The sequence below is a fragment of the Nelumbo lutea genome, chromosome 6 (assembly GCF_056320005.1).
Source record: "Nelumbo lutea isolate HS-2025 chromosome 6, American lotus-T2T, whole genome shotgun sequence".
NCBI lineage: Eukaryota > Viridiplantae > Streptophyta > Magnoliopsida > Proteales > Nelumbonaceae > Nelumbo > Nelumbo lutea.
Window position 1 is genome coordinate 57149467 of NC_142689.1, and position 19531 is coordinate 57168997.

A 19531-nucleotide genomic window follows, 5' to 3' on the forward strand; every position below is an offset into this window, starting at 1 on the left:
CGGTGGGATTCAGCTTGGGTTAGATCATAATTAAACTTTTTGATGGCCCAATAAGTCCGATGCTCTAACTCTACAGGAAGATGACAAGCTTTGCCGAAGACTAGCCTATAAGGAGACATTCCAATGAGAGTTTTATACACCGTCTGATAATCCCAAAGTGCATCATCAAATTTGTCGAGCCAATCTTTTCGGTCAGGTCTAATAGATTTTTGTAGAATACTCTTAACTTCCCGATTGAAAACTCCCACTTGACCATTCGTTTGGGGATGGTAAGGGGTTGCTATCTTATGAGTGATTCTGTATTTGCAGAGCAAAGCACGGAATTGCGCATTTGTAAAATATGAACCCCCCATCACTAATGATTGCTCGTGGACACCCAAACCTAGAGAAAATGCTCATTTGAATAAATTTCATTACAACTTTGTGGTCATTGGTCCGAGTTGCTACCGCCTCAATCCATTTCGACACATAATTAATGACCACCAGGATGTAATCGTGACCAGACGATGGCAGAAACAGTCCCATAAAATCAATACCCCAAACATTGAAGATTTCTAAAGTTAGAATGCGATTAAGTCGCATCATGTCTCTACGGGACATATTCCCGACCGCTTGGTATCTTAGACAATTTTGACTAAAATCATGGGCATCCTTAAATATACTTGGCCAATAAAAGCCACTTTGGAATACTTTGGCCACCGCTTTCTTCCCCAAAAAGGGCCCCCAACAAGCAAGAGTGTGACAAAAATTAAGGATACTTTAGTGTTCAGACTGGAGGATGCATCTTCAGAGTACTTGATCCAAACAGATATGGAATAGGTTAGGGTCTTACCAAAAATAATATTTGAGTTGTGAGAAGAATCTGTCATTCTCATTCTTGGACCACCCCTCAGGAATTTTACCCACTGCTAAATAGTTGACAATATGAGTGAACCACGGGGGTGTACTATGGGAAACAACCAAGAGGTGTTCATCTGGAAAGGAATAGTCATGCACCGGCTCGCTCTTTTCAATTTGAATTTTTGACAGATGATCAGCTACTACATTTTTAGACCCCTTTTTATCCTAAATCTCAAGGTCAAATTCTTGCAAAAGGAGGATCCATCTGATGAGCCTAGGTTTGGCCTCTTTCTTAGACAACAAATGTCTTATGGTTGAGTGATCAGAATATACAACTTTGGTGCCCAATAGGTACATGTGAAACTTTTTTAGAGTAAATACTATAGCTAACAATTCTTTCTCGGTGGTGGTGTAATTCAACTGAGCCTTAGATAGGGTGCGACTAGCATAATATACTACCACCTGGCATTTATTCACCTTTTATCCCAAAACTGCTCCGATGGTGTAGTTAGAGGCATCACACATTTTTTCAAAGGGCAATGACCAGTCGGGAGGTTAAAGAATTAGGGCTTTGGTCAGTGCCTCTTTCAGATAATTGAAAGCCTTAAGACAAGCCTCATCAAAATTAAATGGGACATCCTTTGCCAAAAGATTGCACAGAGGCCTAGAGATCTTGGAAAAGTCCTTAATGAACCTACGATAGAAACCAACGTGTCCAAGAAATGAGCGGATTTGCTTGACAGAAGTGGGAGGTGGGAGTTTGGAGATTAGGTTAACTTTTGCCTTATCTACCTCAATCCCTCGATTAGAAACTATGTGGCCTAAGGCAATACCTTCTTGGACCATGAAGTGACTCTTCTCCCAACTGAGTACCAAGTTTGTCTCAACGCATCGTTGAAGAACTTTTCATAAGTGTTCGAGACAAGTTTCAAAAGAATCCCCGAAGACAGAGAAATCATCCATAAATATTTCTAGAAAGTCACCTACCATTTCTGAGAAAATTACCATCATACACCTCTGGAAGGTTGTTGGTGCATTATGATGTGTTGCTCATTATGACACTAGCAAGTGCACTAGCCGTTCAAGTAATAAAGTAGAGAGTGAAGTATCGTTCCCACGAGGATTTAGGAAACAATTACCAATACTAAATTGAGCACTTCTTATCTGATCAACAAATAAATCAAAACTCTAATGAAAGCTAAGAAATCCTAAATTAAAATCTATCTAAATCATTGGTCCAATTGCCTTCAATTTAGGTTAGAAGAGTAAGCAGTAAATGTCTATCTCAGAATTTAGCAATCTATCAATTTGGATCATTCGAATGAATCATGATTGAGCCTTGGTTTGGTGAAACCCCAAGGTCATGAACAGCCTCTCTCAAGCGCATGTTCATCTTATGCATGAGTGATGGTTCTTCTATCTCTAGCAAGAATCTAATCCCCATGGATGCATTTTTTCAAACACTTCTAAGGCATCAATTCAAATCTGAATTGATCACCAACTGAATTGTGCAAGTTATCTCTAACCTTGCACTCAATTCAGTTCTTGAATAGTAGATCTGAATTCTTAGAGTCTCTCTCAAGCACTCTAGGAATTCCAAACTGTAGATTAATTCGCCCAATCTGAAATTTGCAGATCTGAATTCTCTTTCAAGCAATTCAGATCTTGCAATCTCAGATCTGAGAATTCAGATATGAGTTTTGAAGGTTAGTTGGCCGAATTGATCTGCAATCACACCCTTATTCAAGAAACTTCAAGTACAATGCATGACCATTTGAATGAATCAAAAAGAATTAGATTGCTGAACTGAAATTTTACAAGCTGAAATACATCAAGGAAGAATGGAAACAAGGAGAAAGAAGAAAGAACATATAACTAAGAAACTGAATTCAAATCAAAAGAGAATGAAACTACAAATGATTTATTACAAAAAATCTTTGAATCACAATCCCTCAATTCGAACTCACCTTCTTCTTCTAGCTTGCTTGTCTTGAACTTCCTTCAGCCCTTCTTCTTCTTCTTCCTTGCGCCTAGCCTTCTTCTCTTCTCTTCTCTCAAGGTGGCCGAACCTCTAAGAGTGGGAGAGCCTTTCTCTCAAGCAATTGAACAACTTTCTCCCCTCCTAGAGGCCTCCTTATATAGTTTTTCAAGGGGGCTCTTGCCCCTTCTTGAAGCATCTAGAATGGGGTGTATTACACCCATCATGAACTTTCTAGAGTGCTCCCTCCTTCTCTTCAAGAAACATCTAGGAGTTGCCGCCCCTAGCTCCCTTTGGGCTGCTATTTGGACTACAAATTAGCTTGCTTTTGAGCTCATGTGGGCTACACTCTAGGCTGTTATTTGGGCTAAAAATGGGCCTTCCTTGCTGGGCCGAATTCTCCTCATAGCTAGGCTTTATTTTTTTGGGTTTTCTCAAGGAATTCACTTGCTCTTTTTGGGCCGAAGTGCTCTCTCTTGCTTCCACGACCGGGCTGGACTGAAATTGGTCTTTTTGAACCTTCTTTTTTTGCCTTTTTCCTTCCTTTTCTTGGATTGATTATCCCTGAACTTATTCTTAGCATTAAGCTAAATTAAGGCAAAAATTAATAAAACCGGCATAAAAATCCATGCTAAAGTTCTCAAAAATTATAGATAAATTGTAAGTTCATCAAATACCCCCACACTTAAGCTTTTGTTTGTCCTCAAGCAAAGACATCAGCCATAAACTTAACATTCCCCCCTTCTGTTCTCACCATTTACCTGGTGAACTTTTTAAGATAGAAATGCATTGAGTAGTCGGGGAACTTTTGTAAGTGCTCAACTCTTATTCTTGTAAATTACCATTTAAGATATGTATCAGATCCGAGGAAAGGAGAATATGAATTTCATCATAGTCTAGCCTTCACTCCTAATTCATATGTAAATCAGCTCCTTAATTGTCAAGGTTAATAATCAAATTTCACTAAGTTTCACATCTGTAACTAAATCTCAATGAGAGTTCAACTTTAGAGTGCCCCTTTGAACCTCGGTTGTCACCACAATCACTTATTTCTAAGGGTGAGTGCATCTTATGCTCCATCTCACCCTTTTCTTTTTTTTTTTTTTTTTTTCGGTGTGAGTGCATTTTATGCTCCATCTCACACACTTGTCTCTCTCTTTTCTTTTCTTCTTTTTTTTTTTTTTTTTTTTTTTTTTTGGTGTGAGTGCATCTTATGCTCCATCTCACACTGGTCACTTACTTGAGGTCGGACTCATGTTCTGAGCTGCTAGTTTTACTATTCAACTCAAAATAGCGGAGTCAATTTGGGCTTTTGTCCTTCTTTGCAATTATTGAACCTCAAGAATTAGCACTTCAGATGTGCACTAGATCTCTTGACCATTAACAATGAAATCAAGGGCTTCCATACACATGAAGGAAGTTAGGGCTAGTCATGCTGAAAGGCATATTCAGCTCCCCTTTTCTCATGCATATATCAAATTGGGTCATTCACAAGAATAAAAACTTAACAAGTACATTAGTCTCCCTCAACTCATTGAATTCCTTCTTAAAAAAAATCATCAAATAAATAGTAATGAACTTGAGGGGTTCAAGTCTTTTTTTTTTTTTGGTTATGTCATTGCCTGCATATGTGTGTTGGGGTGCATGGTTTCAGCCCCCATACCCTAGCCTCGGGCTCACTCCCCCACACTTAAGATGAACATTGTCCTCAATGTTCCTACTGTTAGGGGATCACAATAAAACCAACAAGAGAAATACCAAGTAAAGAGAAGGGTAAAGAGGATTTCCTGAAGATTAATTTCCAGATATGCAAGAGTTCTTTTGGTGGGAGCCTCTTCTGCTAGAATTTACTTGCAACAGAGATCAGAAGTTTTGTTCTAACTAAAAATAATTTAAACCAAATAATAAAAAAAAAGACTACTATTCACAATTCAAAAGAATGTAAGTAATCCTAATCTACTAGCTATACAAGAAAAATTTACAAAGCCAAGTAATTAATAAGACAAACCAAAGTCATTTGCTTCACTCTTTTTCTCTCTCTCTCTCTCTCTTTTTTTTTTTTTATAAACAAGAAAAACAGAGCTCCATTACTGAAAACCAGCATTCAAGTGTGAAGTAGATCATTAATGAAAAAGAAAGCTAGCTAAATTAGCAATAGATATTATTACACACTATTCTAGACTAAATAGAAGTAAACATATCTAACATCTACTATAATCAGATCTAAAATCAATTGCTGAATTTAGTATCTTTAGGCTGCTCTTCAGGCTCTTAATAGAATCAGACCTGAAGTCTTAGCTTTTGAGAACAGTCTTACAAAAAAAAACCTAACATCAATAAATCTGAATTATGATGCAATTAGGTTTGAAATAAGTCTGAACTCAAGAGTTTAAGACTTCTTATTTCAAGTCCCAACTTATATGTCTTGTATGCCTCAATTGATTGCAGAGCCCTGAAATCAGATCTGCAATATAATGAAAGCAGCCTTGATTTAGATCTGAATACCATTACATCAAAAATATGAAGCTCTTTTTTGACTTTTCAGGCCTCACAAATATCAGTCCTAATCCAATCCAAACATCAATCCACAGCCAATTCAGATCGGGTGCAAGTGATTTAAAAGATGACAAAACATCAAGTTCACAAAAATTTCAGATCATGTACTTATACTGCCTCAAATTCTCATGCACTTCAGATCCGATTTTACCATTCATGGCTTAAATTTTCATCAATGAGGCAAGTCTGATGCATTAAATTGTGAATTGGGTGCTATCACTACCCGAATTCACATCAAAATAGAGTGGGTTCAGGTCTGAGTTTAGATGAACTCAGATCTGAACCTAGCAGAATGCAGTCCTACAACCGGCTGAACTCAGATCTGAACTTCAAATCTGAGTTTCAGATTTCACATGCTATTTTTTCATTGTTTTCTTTTTCTTTTCTTTATCTATTTTTTTTCTTTTTATTTTTATAAATCTAAAAACAAAATACAGCAATGCAACCAAAATCTTTTTGGATGAGTGCAGGTCTGATTGATGAATGCAATTCAGATCTGAACTTATTTTAAATTTTTTTTTTCGGTTGAGTGCTACAGTTCTGCTATAGCAGATCTGAGTGCCGAATGCAACTCAGATCTGCAACACTCATGATTTTGTGATTTTTTTCTTTTAGAGGGTAATAACTTCAAGATAGAAAGCAAAACAGGTCTCCTTTTATTAAAATTAAACTGAAACAAGGAAAAATAAAATAATCTACTAAAGAGAAAAGAAGCATAACTACAGTAATACAGCAGTTGCATTCAAAGCAAAAATGAAAGATTAAGCAAATTAAACCAACTATGAATGCAATGCTGAAGAACTACATCTGAAGAACTACATCTACCAGCTACACTAAATCAGAAATCAAATATGAAGTAGATCATCAATGGGAAAGAGAGCTAACTAGATCAGCAGTGGAGTTTCATGCTAATTGCTGTACTGTAGCAGCCCTGCTACAGCTCTGAATGCTAGTGGAATGCACTGCTGCTTTTATTGAATATGTGAGGCATCACAATTATTCAATCCAAACACGCATCTCCTTAGCTAATGTAGCTCGGTTACAAGTGGGTAAAGCCATGAATTCAGTCCACCCAGAATTCATAGTATGCTCTGTATCAGTTCAGTCCTCACATCATATCAACTGCATTTCAGATTTGAATTTCTCTCATTCTTTGCTATCCATTCACCCTTGAGGCAGGTTGGATGTATCATAGGGTGGATTGGGGTAGTGATGGCACCCAATTCACCTCAAACTTGCATCGGTTCAGATCTGAGTTCAGAGGAATTCAGATCTGAACTGAGCAGAACTGTAACAGCAGAATTCAGATCTGAACTTAAGTCTGAGTTTGGATCTGAATTCTCAATTGCCTTACCTTCAGTTATTGCTACCAAATTGTTTTGGGGGAATAGCAGAAGTGCCCTAGGGTGAATTGGGGTGGTGATGACACCCAATTCCCCTCAAAATTTCATCAGTTCAGGTCTGAGTTCAGAGGAACTCAGATCTGAACTGTTGCAGATCTGCAATAGCAGAATTCAGATCTGAACTCAGATCTGAGTTCTGATCCGAATTCTCAATTGCTCCTCTGGTTGTTCAAAAGATCTCTCCCTTTTTTTTTTCATTTGTTTTGTTTTTTCTTTTTATAATGAAAGAAAAGAATAATAAAATCTGAAACACAAGCAACTCTTTTCGGCTGAGTGCTGCAGATCTGAAATCTGCTGATCTGAGTGCCGAATGCAACTCAGATCTGCAACACTCATGTTTATGTGATTTTTTTATTTTTATTTTTTTTTCTTTTTGAAGGGAACAACATCAAGATTGAATAGAAATCAAATATGCCTTTATTAAAATGAAACTGAAACCAGAAAAAGAAAGTAATCTACTTAAGAAAGAAGAAACATAACTACAGTAGTACAGCAGTTGCATTCAAAACAAAATGTAAAGTTAAGCAAATTAAACCAACTATGAATGCAATGCTGAATGATACCAGATTAAGAATGCTCAATGTTTCCTAATATTGCTTCTATAAATCCCCGGCAACGGCGCCAAAAACTTGATGTGTTGCTCATTGTGACACTAGCAAGTGCACTAGCCGTTCAAGTAATAAAGTAGAGAGTAAAGTATCGTTCCCACGAGGATTTAGGAAACAATTACCAATACTAAATTGAGCACTTCTTATCTGATCAACAAATAAATCAAAACTCTAATGAAAGCTAAGAAATCCTAAATTAAAATCTATCTAAATCATTGGTCCAATTGCCTTCAATTCAGGTTAGAAGAGTAAGTAGTAAATGTCAATCTCAGAATTCAGCAATCTATCAATTTGGATCATTCGAATGAATCATGATTGAGCCTTGGTTTGGTGAAACCCCAAGGTCATGAACAGCCTCTCTCAAGCGCATGTTCATTCTATGCATGAGTGACGGTTCTTCTATCTCTAGCAAGAATCTAATCCCCATGCATGCATTTCTTCAAACACTTCTAAGGCATCAATTCAAATCTAAATTGATCACCAACTGAATTGTGCAAGTTATCTCTAACCTTGCACTCAATTCAGTTCTTGAATAGTAGATCTGAATTCGTAGAGTCTCTCTCAAGCACTCTAGGAATTCCAAGCTGTAGATTAATTCACCCAATCTGAAGTTTGCAGATCTGAATTCTCTTTCAAGCAATTCAGATCTTGCAATCTCAGATCTGAGAATTCAGATCTGAGTTTTGAAGGTTAGTTGGCCGAATTGATCTGCAATCACACCCTTATTCAAGAAATTTCAAGTACAATGCATGACCATTTGAATGAATCAAAAAGAATTAGATTGCTGAACTGAAATTTTACAAGCTGAAATACATCAAGGAAGAATGGAAACAAGGAGAAAGAAGAAAGAACATATAACTAAGAAACTGAATTCAAATCAAAAGAGAATGAAACTACAAATGATTTATTACAAAAAATCTTTGAATCAAAATCCCTCAATTCGAACTCACCTTCTTCTGTAGCTTGCTTGTCTTGAACTTCCTTCAGCCCTTCTTCTTCTTCTTCCTTGCGCCTAGCCTTCTTCTCTTCTCTTCTCTCAAGGTGGCCGAACCTCTAAGAGTGGGAGAGCCTTTCTCTCAAGCAATTGAACAACTTTCTCCCCTCCTAGAGGCCTCCTTATATAGTTTTTCAAGGGGGCTGTTGCCCCTTCTTGAAGCCTCTAGAATGGGGTGTATTACACCCCTCATGAACCTTCTAGAGTGCTCCCTCCTTCTCTTCAAGAAACATCTAGGAGTTGCCGCCCCTAGCTCCTTTTGGGCAGATATTTGGGCTACAACTTAGCTTGCTTTTGAGCTCATGTGGGCTACACTCTAGGCTGTTATTTGGGCTAAAAATGGGCCTTCCTTGCTGGGCCGAATTCTCCTCATAGCTAGGCTTTATTTTCTTGGGTTTTCTCAAGGAATTCACTTGCTCTTTTTGGGCCGAAGTGCTCTCTCTTGCTTCCACGACCGGGCTGGACTGAAATTGGTCTTTTTGAACCTTCTTTTCTTGCCTTTTTCCTTCCTTTTCTTGGATTGATTATCCCTGAACTTATTCTTAGCATTAAGCTAAATTAAGGCAAAAATTAATAAAACCGGCATAAAAATCCATGCTAAAGTCCTCAAAAATTATAGATAAATTGTAAGTTCATCACATTACATAATCCAAACGACATTCTTCGGAAGGAAAATGTGCCATATGGATAGGTGAAAGTAGTTTTCTCTTGGTCTTCAGGGTAAATGGCTACTTGGTTATACCTAGAATACCCATCTAAGAAGTAGAAATATTTATGCCCTGTAAGTTTTTCCAGAATTTGGTCAATAAAGGGCAGAGGAAAGTGATCTTTTTTCGTGACTATATTGAGTTTCCTGAAGTCGATGCATACTCGCCATCCTGTGGTAAGTTGGGTGGGGATCACTTCACCATGATCACTGGTGATCACAGTGAGTTCACTCTTCTTAGGTATCACTTCTGTAGGACTTACCTAACTATTATCTGAAATTGGGTAGATAATACCTGCATCCAACCGCCTTTGCAATTCCCTACTCGGTTTGGCACCCTCCTCCGTATAAATATGGTGCATACAAATGGATGGACTAATCCCTTTCAGGTTAGCCACCGACCAGCCAATGGCACCCCAATACTCTTTTAAGACATCAATTAGTTTCTCTTCTTGTATAGGGGCTAAATCGGTACTATAACTATTGTTAAGACATCGATTAGTTTCTCTTCTTGTTAAGACATCAATTAGTTTCTCTTCAATAGTAGGCCAAGACTATAATGGGTGTGGAGACTTTGTTAAACGTTAGCTTCCTTCATCGGGTCATCTGCTGTGACCGGACCGGTTTATCTAGGGTTTCTATTTACATTTATTGTACAACAATTCTGGTCTGGGTAGGCAGAAGGACTTCCAGACTCATACCATTCTTTAAACTTTTCTCCACTTTGAAGAGCCAAAAATTCTCTAGCATTTTCTAAGTGTTGGACATTAGAAGTCATAAGGTGTTGGGGAAGACCTAAGGGTTAAGTTCTAGGGTTGACAACCAGCTGACTAAGCATTGAATCATTCTCCCACTACAGGTTAGCTTTCATGAGCTGAATTACTTGGCTCTCTAATCTTAGGATTGATTGTTGCTAAGCTAAGATCAGTTGTTGGAGTTGTAGAAACATGTCATCAGGCAAATCGGTTTGATAAGGCTGAGGGTAGGTTTGACATGGCTGAGCCAATTGAGTTCTAGGGTAATCATTATACTCATAGTGAGTCTGGGCTTTAGACCATTGAGAATGCACATTTAGCAGGGTGGTTTCTTGGGCTTGGGCCCAATAAGCGAAGTTGGGTTGTTTTTTCCACCTAGGGTTATATGGGCGAAAGAATGGGTTAGCATTAGGTTGGAAAAATCCATTAGTTGCATGTACTTGCTCTAGAATGATTGATTGACATGGGCCCTCCATAGGGCACTTGCTAACATGATGGGTCGGGCTTACACAGATGGAACATGTTTGGTAGGATGACAAGGTTGGGCATGGGCATGGGCCAATTTCTTGACGAAATGCAAACACTTGATCAAGTTTTTGGGCCATCCCATTAATCTTATCTAGTTGTTGAGACACGTGGTTCCAATCTATCCGTGGCTTAGGTTGGAAGTAGTTTCTCATTCCACAAACTCCGGCCATTGAATTCATTTTATTTTATTCTATTTTTATTTTTTTGATTCTCTTTTTTTGAAATTTAAATTCAAATTTAGATTTTCAAATTTAAATTCCTTAAATTTAAAAAAAATACAAGCAATTCAGACACACGACCTACGGGCTGACCTAAGGTTTCCTAAACTAGTGGTTCAACCAATGTGAATACTCTTAGGTTCAGTTGGAATTACACCACTTCCTTTGGTTAGCCAGGTAAGAGGTGGGGATGTCGGAGGCTCCCCTTGCTTTCACAAGGACCTAATTAAGTAGCCACAAAACTCGCTTTGGCTTAGTTAGTTAACTTCTTTCCTTAGATATCAACCGCTGGTTATGGAAAGTAATCACAAGCTTCCCTAAAATTAAGCACACTTGTGAACCAAATGTGTGGGGCCCCATAAAGGATCTTGCTGTCCAAATTTTAAATTAAGGTTTAGGGTGAACCGTACATGAAAGGGTGGTGGCTTTTGGGCCAAGGAAGGGTGATGAAATCCCCACCTTATCTTATTTAAATTGGATTGCCCTTAAATGAATTAACAAAAAAACACAATAAACAAAATAAATGCAACTAATTATAATGCATGAATAGTTATCTCTAATATGCAATTCAGCAATTTAACATAAAATAATAAAACAAATCAACTAAAAGAGCAATTAAAAAAATGAAAACCTTAACACATTCACAACTAAGAAAATAATTTCAGCAATTAAATAACCCTATATGATGCATGCTCTAGAACATATAAAACCCTAAATGTTGGAAAGCAAATGCAAAAAAAATTAATTTTTTTTAAATTTTTTGAAATTTAATTCAAATTTGAAATTTAAACTCAAATTCGAAATTTTGAATAATCTTCTAATCAATAATTAATTAATCAATTAAATAACTAATAAATTAAAGGGGCAATTAAATAAATCAACAAATAATTACAACAAACTGAAAATAAAAGGATTAATTATGCTAAGAAAAATGAATTAACAACTACAAAAATAAATACTAACAAGGGAAATCTCTACTCTAAGGATTAAATAGAAAATAACAAAAAAGAATATGCAACAATAAATAAAAAATAAAATAAAAAAAAAACGAAGTGAGTTTCTAATCTGAAAATAAAAAAATAGAACCTAACGTTCCTAAACAAAAATCTATTTTGCTCAAGATATTAAAACAAAGAAAAGAAATAGATCTAAGATCAAAACAAAAAATAATACTAAAAAAATGAATCGAATCTATCAAAAACAATAATTAACTAAGAATTTGAAAACCCTATTTTACCAAAAAGAATTCAAAAATAAAAACAAAAAAAACAAGAATAAATTGGGACGACTACACCAGAATTGTAATCTCAATTTCTCTTCTCTTCTCTTTTCTTCAGTAGTCCGGCAACGCTCTGGTACCCCACCGTTTGCTATTACGTCCTACAAAATCAAAGAGAAATAAGAATTAAAATAAGATTATAGCTCAAGTAATCAAATGATGGTAGAGAGACATTTATCTGTTCGATGGTTATAGTAGGTACTTGATTGTTGTTGGTGGGTTGGTTGCTTGGTGAAGCCATTAGTTTTTAGTTTCAAAAAATGAAGGTTGAGTACTTATCTTTTTGTATCAGAAATTCCCACAAACGGTGCCAATTGATGTCGCATGATTTTTCTCTTCTTGCATGTCAGATGACTCAAACTCTGATTTGGATGTTACGTTGTCAAGCCGAGTTGTTCTAGGCCAAGCTGGAGATGGCTGAGCTAGTTCTATTTTGCAAGAGGAGTTAGAGTGCCTAGGTTGTCTTTTCCTAGGGTGGGCACTCTAATGCTTAAGTTAGAAAGTGTTTTAAGAGTCTTTATAGAATGAAAAAGCTTGAGAATTTGAGAGCTTGTAATCGTGCATACTTCACAGGTAGAAATGAGTGCCTTAAATAGGCATCAATGGTCTGATCCCTCTTGCAATGTGTCTCATCTTCTCACGGAACCGTTTTCGTTTAGTCAGGTGAGTTATTACATTGGTTACAAGATCTGAGCGGGATTTATGATCTGCCCGGGTAAATTTGAGGCATGTGGTGCAGTAGGCCGATCAAACGATCGAGGCATTAATGTTCCAGAGGTCTCAGGTTGGTAATGTATCTTTGGGATAAGTCAGTGGGCTCGCCTTGCAGATGCCATAGGTTCCTACAGCTCAGTTGGTCTCTGAGATAGGTCGCTTGGGAGGCCTATCAACTTGGCTCGACTGAGGTGGAGGTCGGCCTTGGCGAGATGCTTTAAACTAACTAATTTGAAGGACCAAATTACTCCTCATCAGTTGGTTTTTGTGTTGAGAGATAATCTTAGAAGATTGTATCATCTTATATAGGGCTATGCCATAACATCCAAATTGGTCAATGGTTCTTGAGATAGGGATGTAGAGTAACTTGTAGCTGTCCATATATTTGTTTCTTTTGATGTCCTCTCTCTCTCTTGATTGTACATGTGCAATGTTTTTAATATATTTAAAAATAATGCAATAAAGTACATAGTAAGAGATGTGCTTACATGTTTTAGTCTAGAATAACCGCCTAACCCAATTTTCAGTCATTTACATTTATCTACCCAAACTCCCCAATATAACTATATTAGTGGTTTCTATTCACTTGCCATCCTAGTGTATTTGGTTGGCTTTATCTTTTTAATAATTTGTTTTTTGTCACTCTTTCATCTCTTTCTCTCTCTCTCACACATGACTTGTGAGGCATAATGTTTTTAGGCAATAAAGGTATGAAATCATTTTTTTCTGTATTATTTTGACATGTAGAAGCTGAGTTATTAGCCTATAATATTTTCATGCTTTCCCACTTAATCCTAGCCAAAGAAGTCATAGAAGGCATATTCTAGAACTCACGGTTTCTATGCTGATTTCTTTATTGTACATATATTATACATTTTTAGAACTAACATAAATCTTGATTCAAAATATTTGAACCAAGAAGTGAATCCCTTTTCACTTAAAAGAATTAGTAATAGATTAATTGAAAATTGTCCCTTTATAACTCAAGCATTGTTGGATATTTGATAAGTGGATTTTATGTGGAAATTTTAAGGAGAAGATTAAATATGAAGCAACAAAACATAAATTTAGTTTGACAAGTTGTATAAAAGTTAGGGACTTGGAATTGGGAAGAGGAGTTCATGTAGATGATTTCAAGTTCAGGTTAAACACAAATTGATTTATGGATTCTTCACTTATTGGGTGATACCCTGTAAATGGTTATTGAAGATACATGCAAGGTAAGTGTTTGAAGAAACATCAAAGAGAGATGCAAGATTTCAAGGTGAGTAATTTTCTTCTTTTTGTCTCGTTTTTTTTTGTAAAGATTTTGTTTAGATAAATTATGTAAGCATGACGAGAGAATTCCTGGGCATTTAAAGAAAAAAAAATGTGGTGGTTATTTCTTTTGATAAGGCCAAACCAGGATCTATTGGATGGTGTAATTTTTTTGAATTTATTTGTAGACATGTACCACGAAAGATGCCCATACATCGTAAGATGAGTTTCTTGGGATGTTGATGATGGCCTGAGGAGTTTTTGAATGCTTAATTGAAAAAAGTATCATAAAAGCTTCTCCGAGAAAATAGAAGTTTATCTTAAACCACTCATCATCAACCTCATCACATAAGAGGAAATCATATAACAATAAAAAGATAACAATTTCTTAATTTGCTAAAGCAATTCATGAATAAAAGAGATAATAAACATATACACACACATATAATGAACATTTTGCTAAATCCATGAAATGGTCCCATCTTCTTTATTACCAATTTCATAGTGGTTCACCTGACTAAGTGTGCCATTATAAATTGGATTCTCATAACGATCTGATTACTGAGTAGCTTTGATGGTTAGATAATTTTTTGTAACTTTTAAGGTAATAATGATAGATAGTTATTAATGGTAAAGTGTTTCATTTCTTTTGTTGAACTTGATGAAAGAAAGTGAAAGATATCTTGTGATGTTATTTAAAGTGTCTTCATTGGTAGGAATTTTAGATGTAGAGCTTTAGCTTTTTTCTCTGAATAAATATTTTCCCTTTTGGGTTTTGCTGGATGTTCAATTGTAGTTTAGGTTTTATAAGATTTGGTATATTCAAATCTCTTGTGAAGGTTCTGCAATCTTTGTTGAATTTTTAGGCTGGTTCGTTTTCTAAATTTTTGTTTATCCATAGAAAAGTTTATTATCTACATGTCCAGTGTAGCATAATTGTGGATTTTTCAACTACTTTAAATGATAAAACAGCATAATCGTGGATTTTTCAACTACTTTAAATGATAAAACCCCCTCCAAGTTGTTGAGATGGTCATTTAGTACCCCTGCAAGTAGGAGGTGTGGCAGAAAACCCACAAAACGGTTGTCCATGTTATGGCTAGTAGGAATCACATGCACCCTACTCTGCCCCATCCCCTGATTGGCTTCAAGCTTAGTTGAGTGTCTAGCACTTATGGACTAAGACCTACTAAGCCAAGCTTGATTGAAGTCAATGACTTGATTTTAGAGATTGCAAAAAATGGAACACTAGATTAATTAATCAGCAATTTTTTGTCAAGTACAGTATTAAAGATTCTTGATATAAACCTAACTTTAGTTGGGAGGATAAGTTACGGTCAAAATATATATACTTGAGCTTCAATTGGAGGAGCCCCCATTTCTCTTGAGATCTATTCCTTTAATTTTTTATCTTCTCTTGAGTATTGCAATGTTTGTTGGCTAAAACTCAAAATTTTGCATTAAGCTTGGCCTACTAGCACTTTAGCAAAGTTTTTTTTTTTTTTTTTCAGAGGTTTAAAAGCATTAGCTCTTATGACACTTTGAAGAACTAAATGTGAGCACCTAGTTATGGTAGGTACAAAATAAACCAAACCTCCATGGTAGAAAAACTACCAAAACCAGAAAATACCAAGCTAAAAGTTCCAAAACATAACGGTCAAGTTGTTCCTTTTTTTGCAGTGAGCGACAGGTGCTGTATTAGTCTCTCAGGAGTCCAGCAAGGTCATTCTCTATAGAGCTTGGGGAAAGGATGACAAGCCTAGTGGTGCCAAGAAAAAACTAGAAATTCGCTTAAGACTTGGCCAGCGAAAGAGGAAAGCACCTTAGGATCAGTTCTTCCACAGCTCATGGCAGCAATTAGACTTGAATATGGATTTCAGAGTAGCCAAGAAGAGGTAAATCTGTAGACTTGGATTTCAGAGAATCCAACCATTCATTTTTTGAATTTTTAACATGTTTCCCGAAGTTGATAGCAGTTGGAAATGGCAGGTCTTGAAGCTCCGGCTTTATTGCACTCTACTTCCAATTCTACGAGTAGTCTTGAAGCTCGTAGGTACTCTTTCAGAGTATCCAACCATTAGTACTCTTTATAAATACCTGCTTTAAGTGAACTAGTAATACTATTATAAGGTAATTGTAGTTTTCAGGCTTCATTTATTTTGTGAACTACGATCAACCACTTGAATAGTGTACAAGCTTATTTTCTACAAAGTCTATTCCTTATAGCTGGATTTTTCTTTCCCAGTAAATAATTCTCTAAAATTTTATTAAGGTGTTCTTTTGAAAGTATGTCGAATGTTGAAATGTTTTTTTGAGATGTTTTAGAATTGTACCTTGAGGTACAGTTTCTTCTGGTAGTTTATTTATATCTAGATTATCATTATTCTATTATAGACTTTTGCTCTTCAGTTTCCAATTTATCTGGTTAGTTTTCACTATGCATGTACTTTTGTTCTGGTTCTTAGCTTTTTACTTTTTTCATTTTCTAGATTTGGATTCAGCCAGTTCTTCTGGCAGTGAGTCAGAGGGTGCTAAAGCTACATCTCCGGTGAATACAACCAAGGTATTTCTAGATGTTGTGTAATAAGCTGCTTTATATTATCAACAAGGAACTGTGTGTGACTGTGTTTCCTTTCCTTTATGCTTTACTACTTCAGGGGGCTATATGGGAATTAAAATCATTCTCATTTTCTGTGATACTCTTTTTTTGTTTTAATGCTTACACTTCAACCATTTGACATTCTCAGAAACCGGAAACTTTAGGTTCTGGGATGGAGCTAGAACAAAAGAGAAGTAATCCTATTGATTTGCATGATGGAAATCGTAGTTATTTGGGTTTTGTTTCTATTCTATGTGCATTATTTGATCTAATTCTGTGTATATTGTTCAAGAATGCTACAGGTGACACAAATTCTGTTCTGTGTGAGACTAATATCCTGTTACTGATTGTCCCTTTTTCTGTAGCTAAGGCTAGTTTGGATGACACATTGTTATCTGCTGGGTTATTCCCTAATGAGAATGTTGTTTCAGGTCAATTACTTTCCTTCAAGGTATGATCCTGTTCGCCATGCAGAGAGGTACCCCATCCCACCACAAATATGCACTGGGAAGCGTGAGAAGGTCAGTTGGTATCTGAAATCACTAATCCAAAAATATGCCTATAGGATCTTGGATACACATCGCACATTCTCACAATTTGAGTTGGGCTCAATTTGAAGCTGACCAGAAAAGAGGTTGAATTGCATTGGTTTTCCATGAATTATGCTGTGTTGAAGTTGGTATACCTCAACATGGCATTGTCCAAATGCAAGCATTTCCTTTACCATCTCTTGTTTATGCAATCTCCTTTTGGAGACCAATAATGCTTACCTAAGATTACTAATACCAACCATGTGATACAGAAAAACAAGGATAGTTGCACAGGATGAATTTTCTTATGGGTGCCATTTGTTCATAGAAGCTCATTATCTGATATTCTGATTTTTTTATTTCTTTTTTGACCATGGATTTTTCATATTCAAACAGCATCAATATATAGACCAGACTTAATATTATGGTATTGTTTTAGTGAAATGCTTTTACAAACCTTGTAAGAACTTGGGCTGTTGGTTCTATTTTTATTACATTGGTTAGGGAACTGACTAGCATTCTAGGTTGGGATGTGCAAAATTTGCCTTTTTTTCTGTTGTTTTTGTTAACTTCCAAATGCTTCTCTTGTCTATTGTTTTTCCTTATTAGCCTTTGTTTAATTACTCTTAAAGTTCAAGTTGGCTTTAATATGAGGATTCTCCTATATCTTCTTCACCATTGAAGTGAACTAAACTTTTATCTCTACAACTTTCTAATAATTCAAGTGTTTATGAAATATTCACTTGCTGAAATGCCTTTTCGCTCTTCTATATTTGATTGGTGCAAGTAGATCAATACATATTTTCTTTCTTTCTTTCTTTCTTTTTTTTTTTTTTGAGAAAAGGTGAAGTAGAACTTCTTTAATCAACAAAAAAATCCCTGTTCAACAAGCAGCCGTACAAAGGGAGCTTACAAGAAACTGCCCCAGCAGTTTTTGTTTTGCCTTAACAAGTAATATGGATCAGTTTTGCCTTAATTAAAACTAGGTAAGTTTTAGAAATGTTTTTATTATTTTTAATTTTTTAATTCTTATAGAGATATTGCATTGATTGAAGAGTCTTTCTCTGCTTGCTTCTTGGCGGCATAAAACCATGTGTGTTGTATTTCTTTTCTCCATGCTCTCTTTTGGAGAATAGCTACATCAGAACCTTAAATGGTTTTGGTGTTTGAAAGATTTAACTAGTACAAATGTTCCCAAACAATGTAGAAATGTTTTGACTTCACAGTATTTAACTTGTATGTATTTACCACCTAAGTAGCACTATTTTTCTTTTTATTTTGATCAATAAGCAGAATTGTGTTTCCAATGTTGTATGATCATATCATTGTAAAGTTTAATCACTAGTAGCCCTTGCATGTTTTATTATGTGCCTTGTGTCATAATCCAATCCATGTATTTGAAAATACTTATAGTTTTGTCTTCACTACCATCCAAAAATTTATTCTTGTATTTTTACGTAGCAAGGATGTCATCACTGTAAAGAAGCTGGTGGATGATTGTTTGAGCTGCCAATTATCTGCATCGCTCTGTCCTCATGAATCATGATGCAGTTTCATCCCTGAGCCCTATGTATGAGAGTCATGACAAACATCACTTACCCAAGATGATATCTTGTAATCGATCCCATTTCCAAGCTACTGGATGTCTGTAAGGATAAGAAGAATGAGATGAACCATTTTGTCCATATTTGCATGCAAAAGGTTGCATATGTTCAATTCCTCATTACAGATGTTCGGCTAAAATTTCCAGTTTTCAAAGAGGCAATGGTGCGCCAAGATGATCTGTTTGCAGATCTGAAATCCGTACGTCGAATCGGTCCTACATGCCTTGCAGAAGTGGTGAGAAGGAAGGCTTCTATGAAGTTGTACATGGGCATGTCAGGACATCTGGCAGAAAGAGGGATGTTGAGGTCAGAAGACGGGAGTAGTTCTTGAAAGCACAGAGTGCTTTCTTACCTCGGGATGTATTTGCATCCATGGGGTCATTTGATACTCCCAGTCAGTGCGATGTAAATATTGCTCCTTTTGACTCTAAATTGTTGGAGGTTGATATTGCTGTTATTGATCGTTACGCACCTGAATATTTGGTACATATTCTTTTAAAGGTGAGAAACAGGGAACATCAAAAGGGTCAATTTCAATGTCAAATGATAGTTTCCAATTGGCTGAGGTAGAAGACTCTTCTGGGGAACTCTCTTAGAAATTTGATTCTGTGGAGTTACTTGTAGGCTATGACTCAGTAGAAATTGCTGGAATAAGCAAGATGGAGGTAGAGAATGCAAGGCTGAATGCTGAACTTGCTTCTACCATAGCACACTAATTTGTTCAATTAGCCCTGAAATTGAGTATGACTCACTGGATGAAGCTTTGCATCTGAAGGATGAATATGTAAAGCATCTTCAATCCATGCTAAAGATGAAGGAGATGCAATGCCTGTCATATGAAAAGCGCATGCAAGAGATTTTTTTTTAAATGCCTTGTACTTTTTTTGTGTTATTTGGATATTATATTTAAGCAATTTGTTTTGGATATTATAATAATTAATAATTAAATTAAATTTTTTTAA

The 19531-nt window shown here is 36.1% G+C and overlaps 1 protein-coding gene across 6 annotated transcripts; it reads left to right on the forward strand.

Moving 5' to 3' along the window:
• Window positions 1-13189: 13189 nt before the first annotated feature.
• LOC148849018 (uncharacterized) lies at window positions 13190-19531 on the forward strand. Of its 6 annotated transcripts, none has more exons than XM_088951997.1 (6): window positions 13190-13287; window positions 15517-15731; window positions 15826-15889; window positions 16326-16399; window positions 16867-16956; window positions 18431-19531. In XM_088951997.1, the coding sequence occupies exons 2-6, from the start codon at window positions 15684-15686 to the stop codon at window positions 18509-18511; spliced, it is 357 nt and encodes a 118-aa protein (XP_088808123.1). In that variant the 5' UTR covers window positions 13190-13287; window positions 15517-15683; the 3' UTR covers window positions 18512-19531. The 6 variants fall into 6 exon arrangements, 4 of the variants coding, with proteins under 4 accessions (XP_088808123.1, XP_088808125.1, XP_088808122.1 ...); XR_016101279.1 differs by lacking the exon at window positions 13190-13287 and adding an exon at window positions 14558-15408 and having other exon boundaries at window positions 15826-15885; window positions 18427-19531; XM_088951999.1 differs by lacking the exon at window positions 13190-13287 and adding an exon at window positions 14558-15408 and having other exon boundaries at window positions 18427-19531.

Excerpts from the sequence above, each read along its gene's own strand:
- LOC148849018 (XM_088951997.1), top strand. The coding sequence starts at position 15,684 with ATGGCAGCAATTAGACTTGAATATGGATTTCAGAGTAGCCAAGAAGAG. Across the intron at positions 15,732-15,825 it reads TTCAGAGTAGCCAAGAAGAG|GTCTTGAAGCTCCGGCTTTA; the intron begins GTAAATCTGTAG and ends TGGAAATGGCAG. Across the intron at positions 16,400-16,866 it reads CTCCGGTGAATACAACCAAG|GTCAATTACTTTCCTTCAAG; the intron begins GTATTTCTAGAT and ends ATGTTGTTTCAG.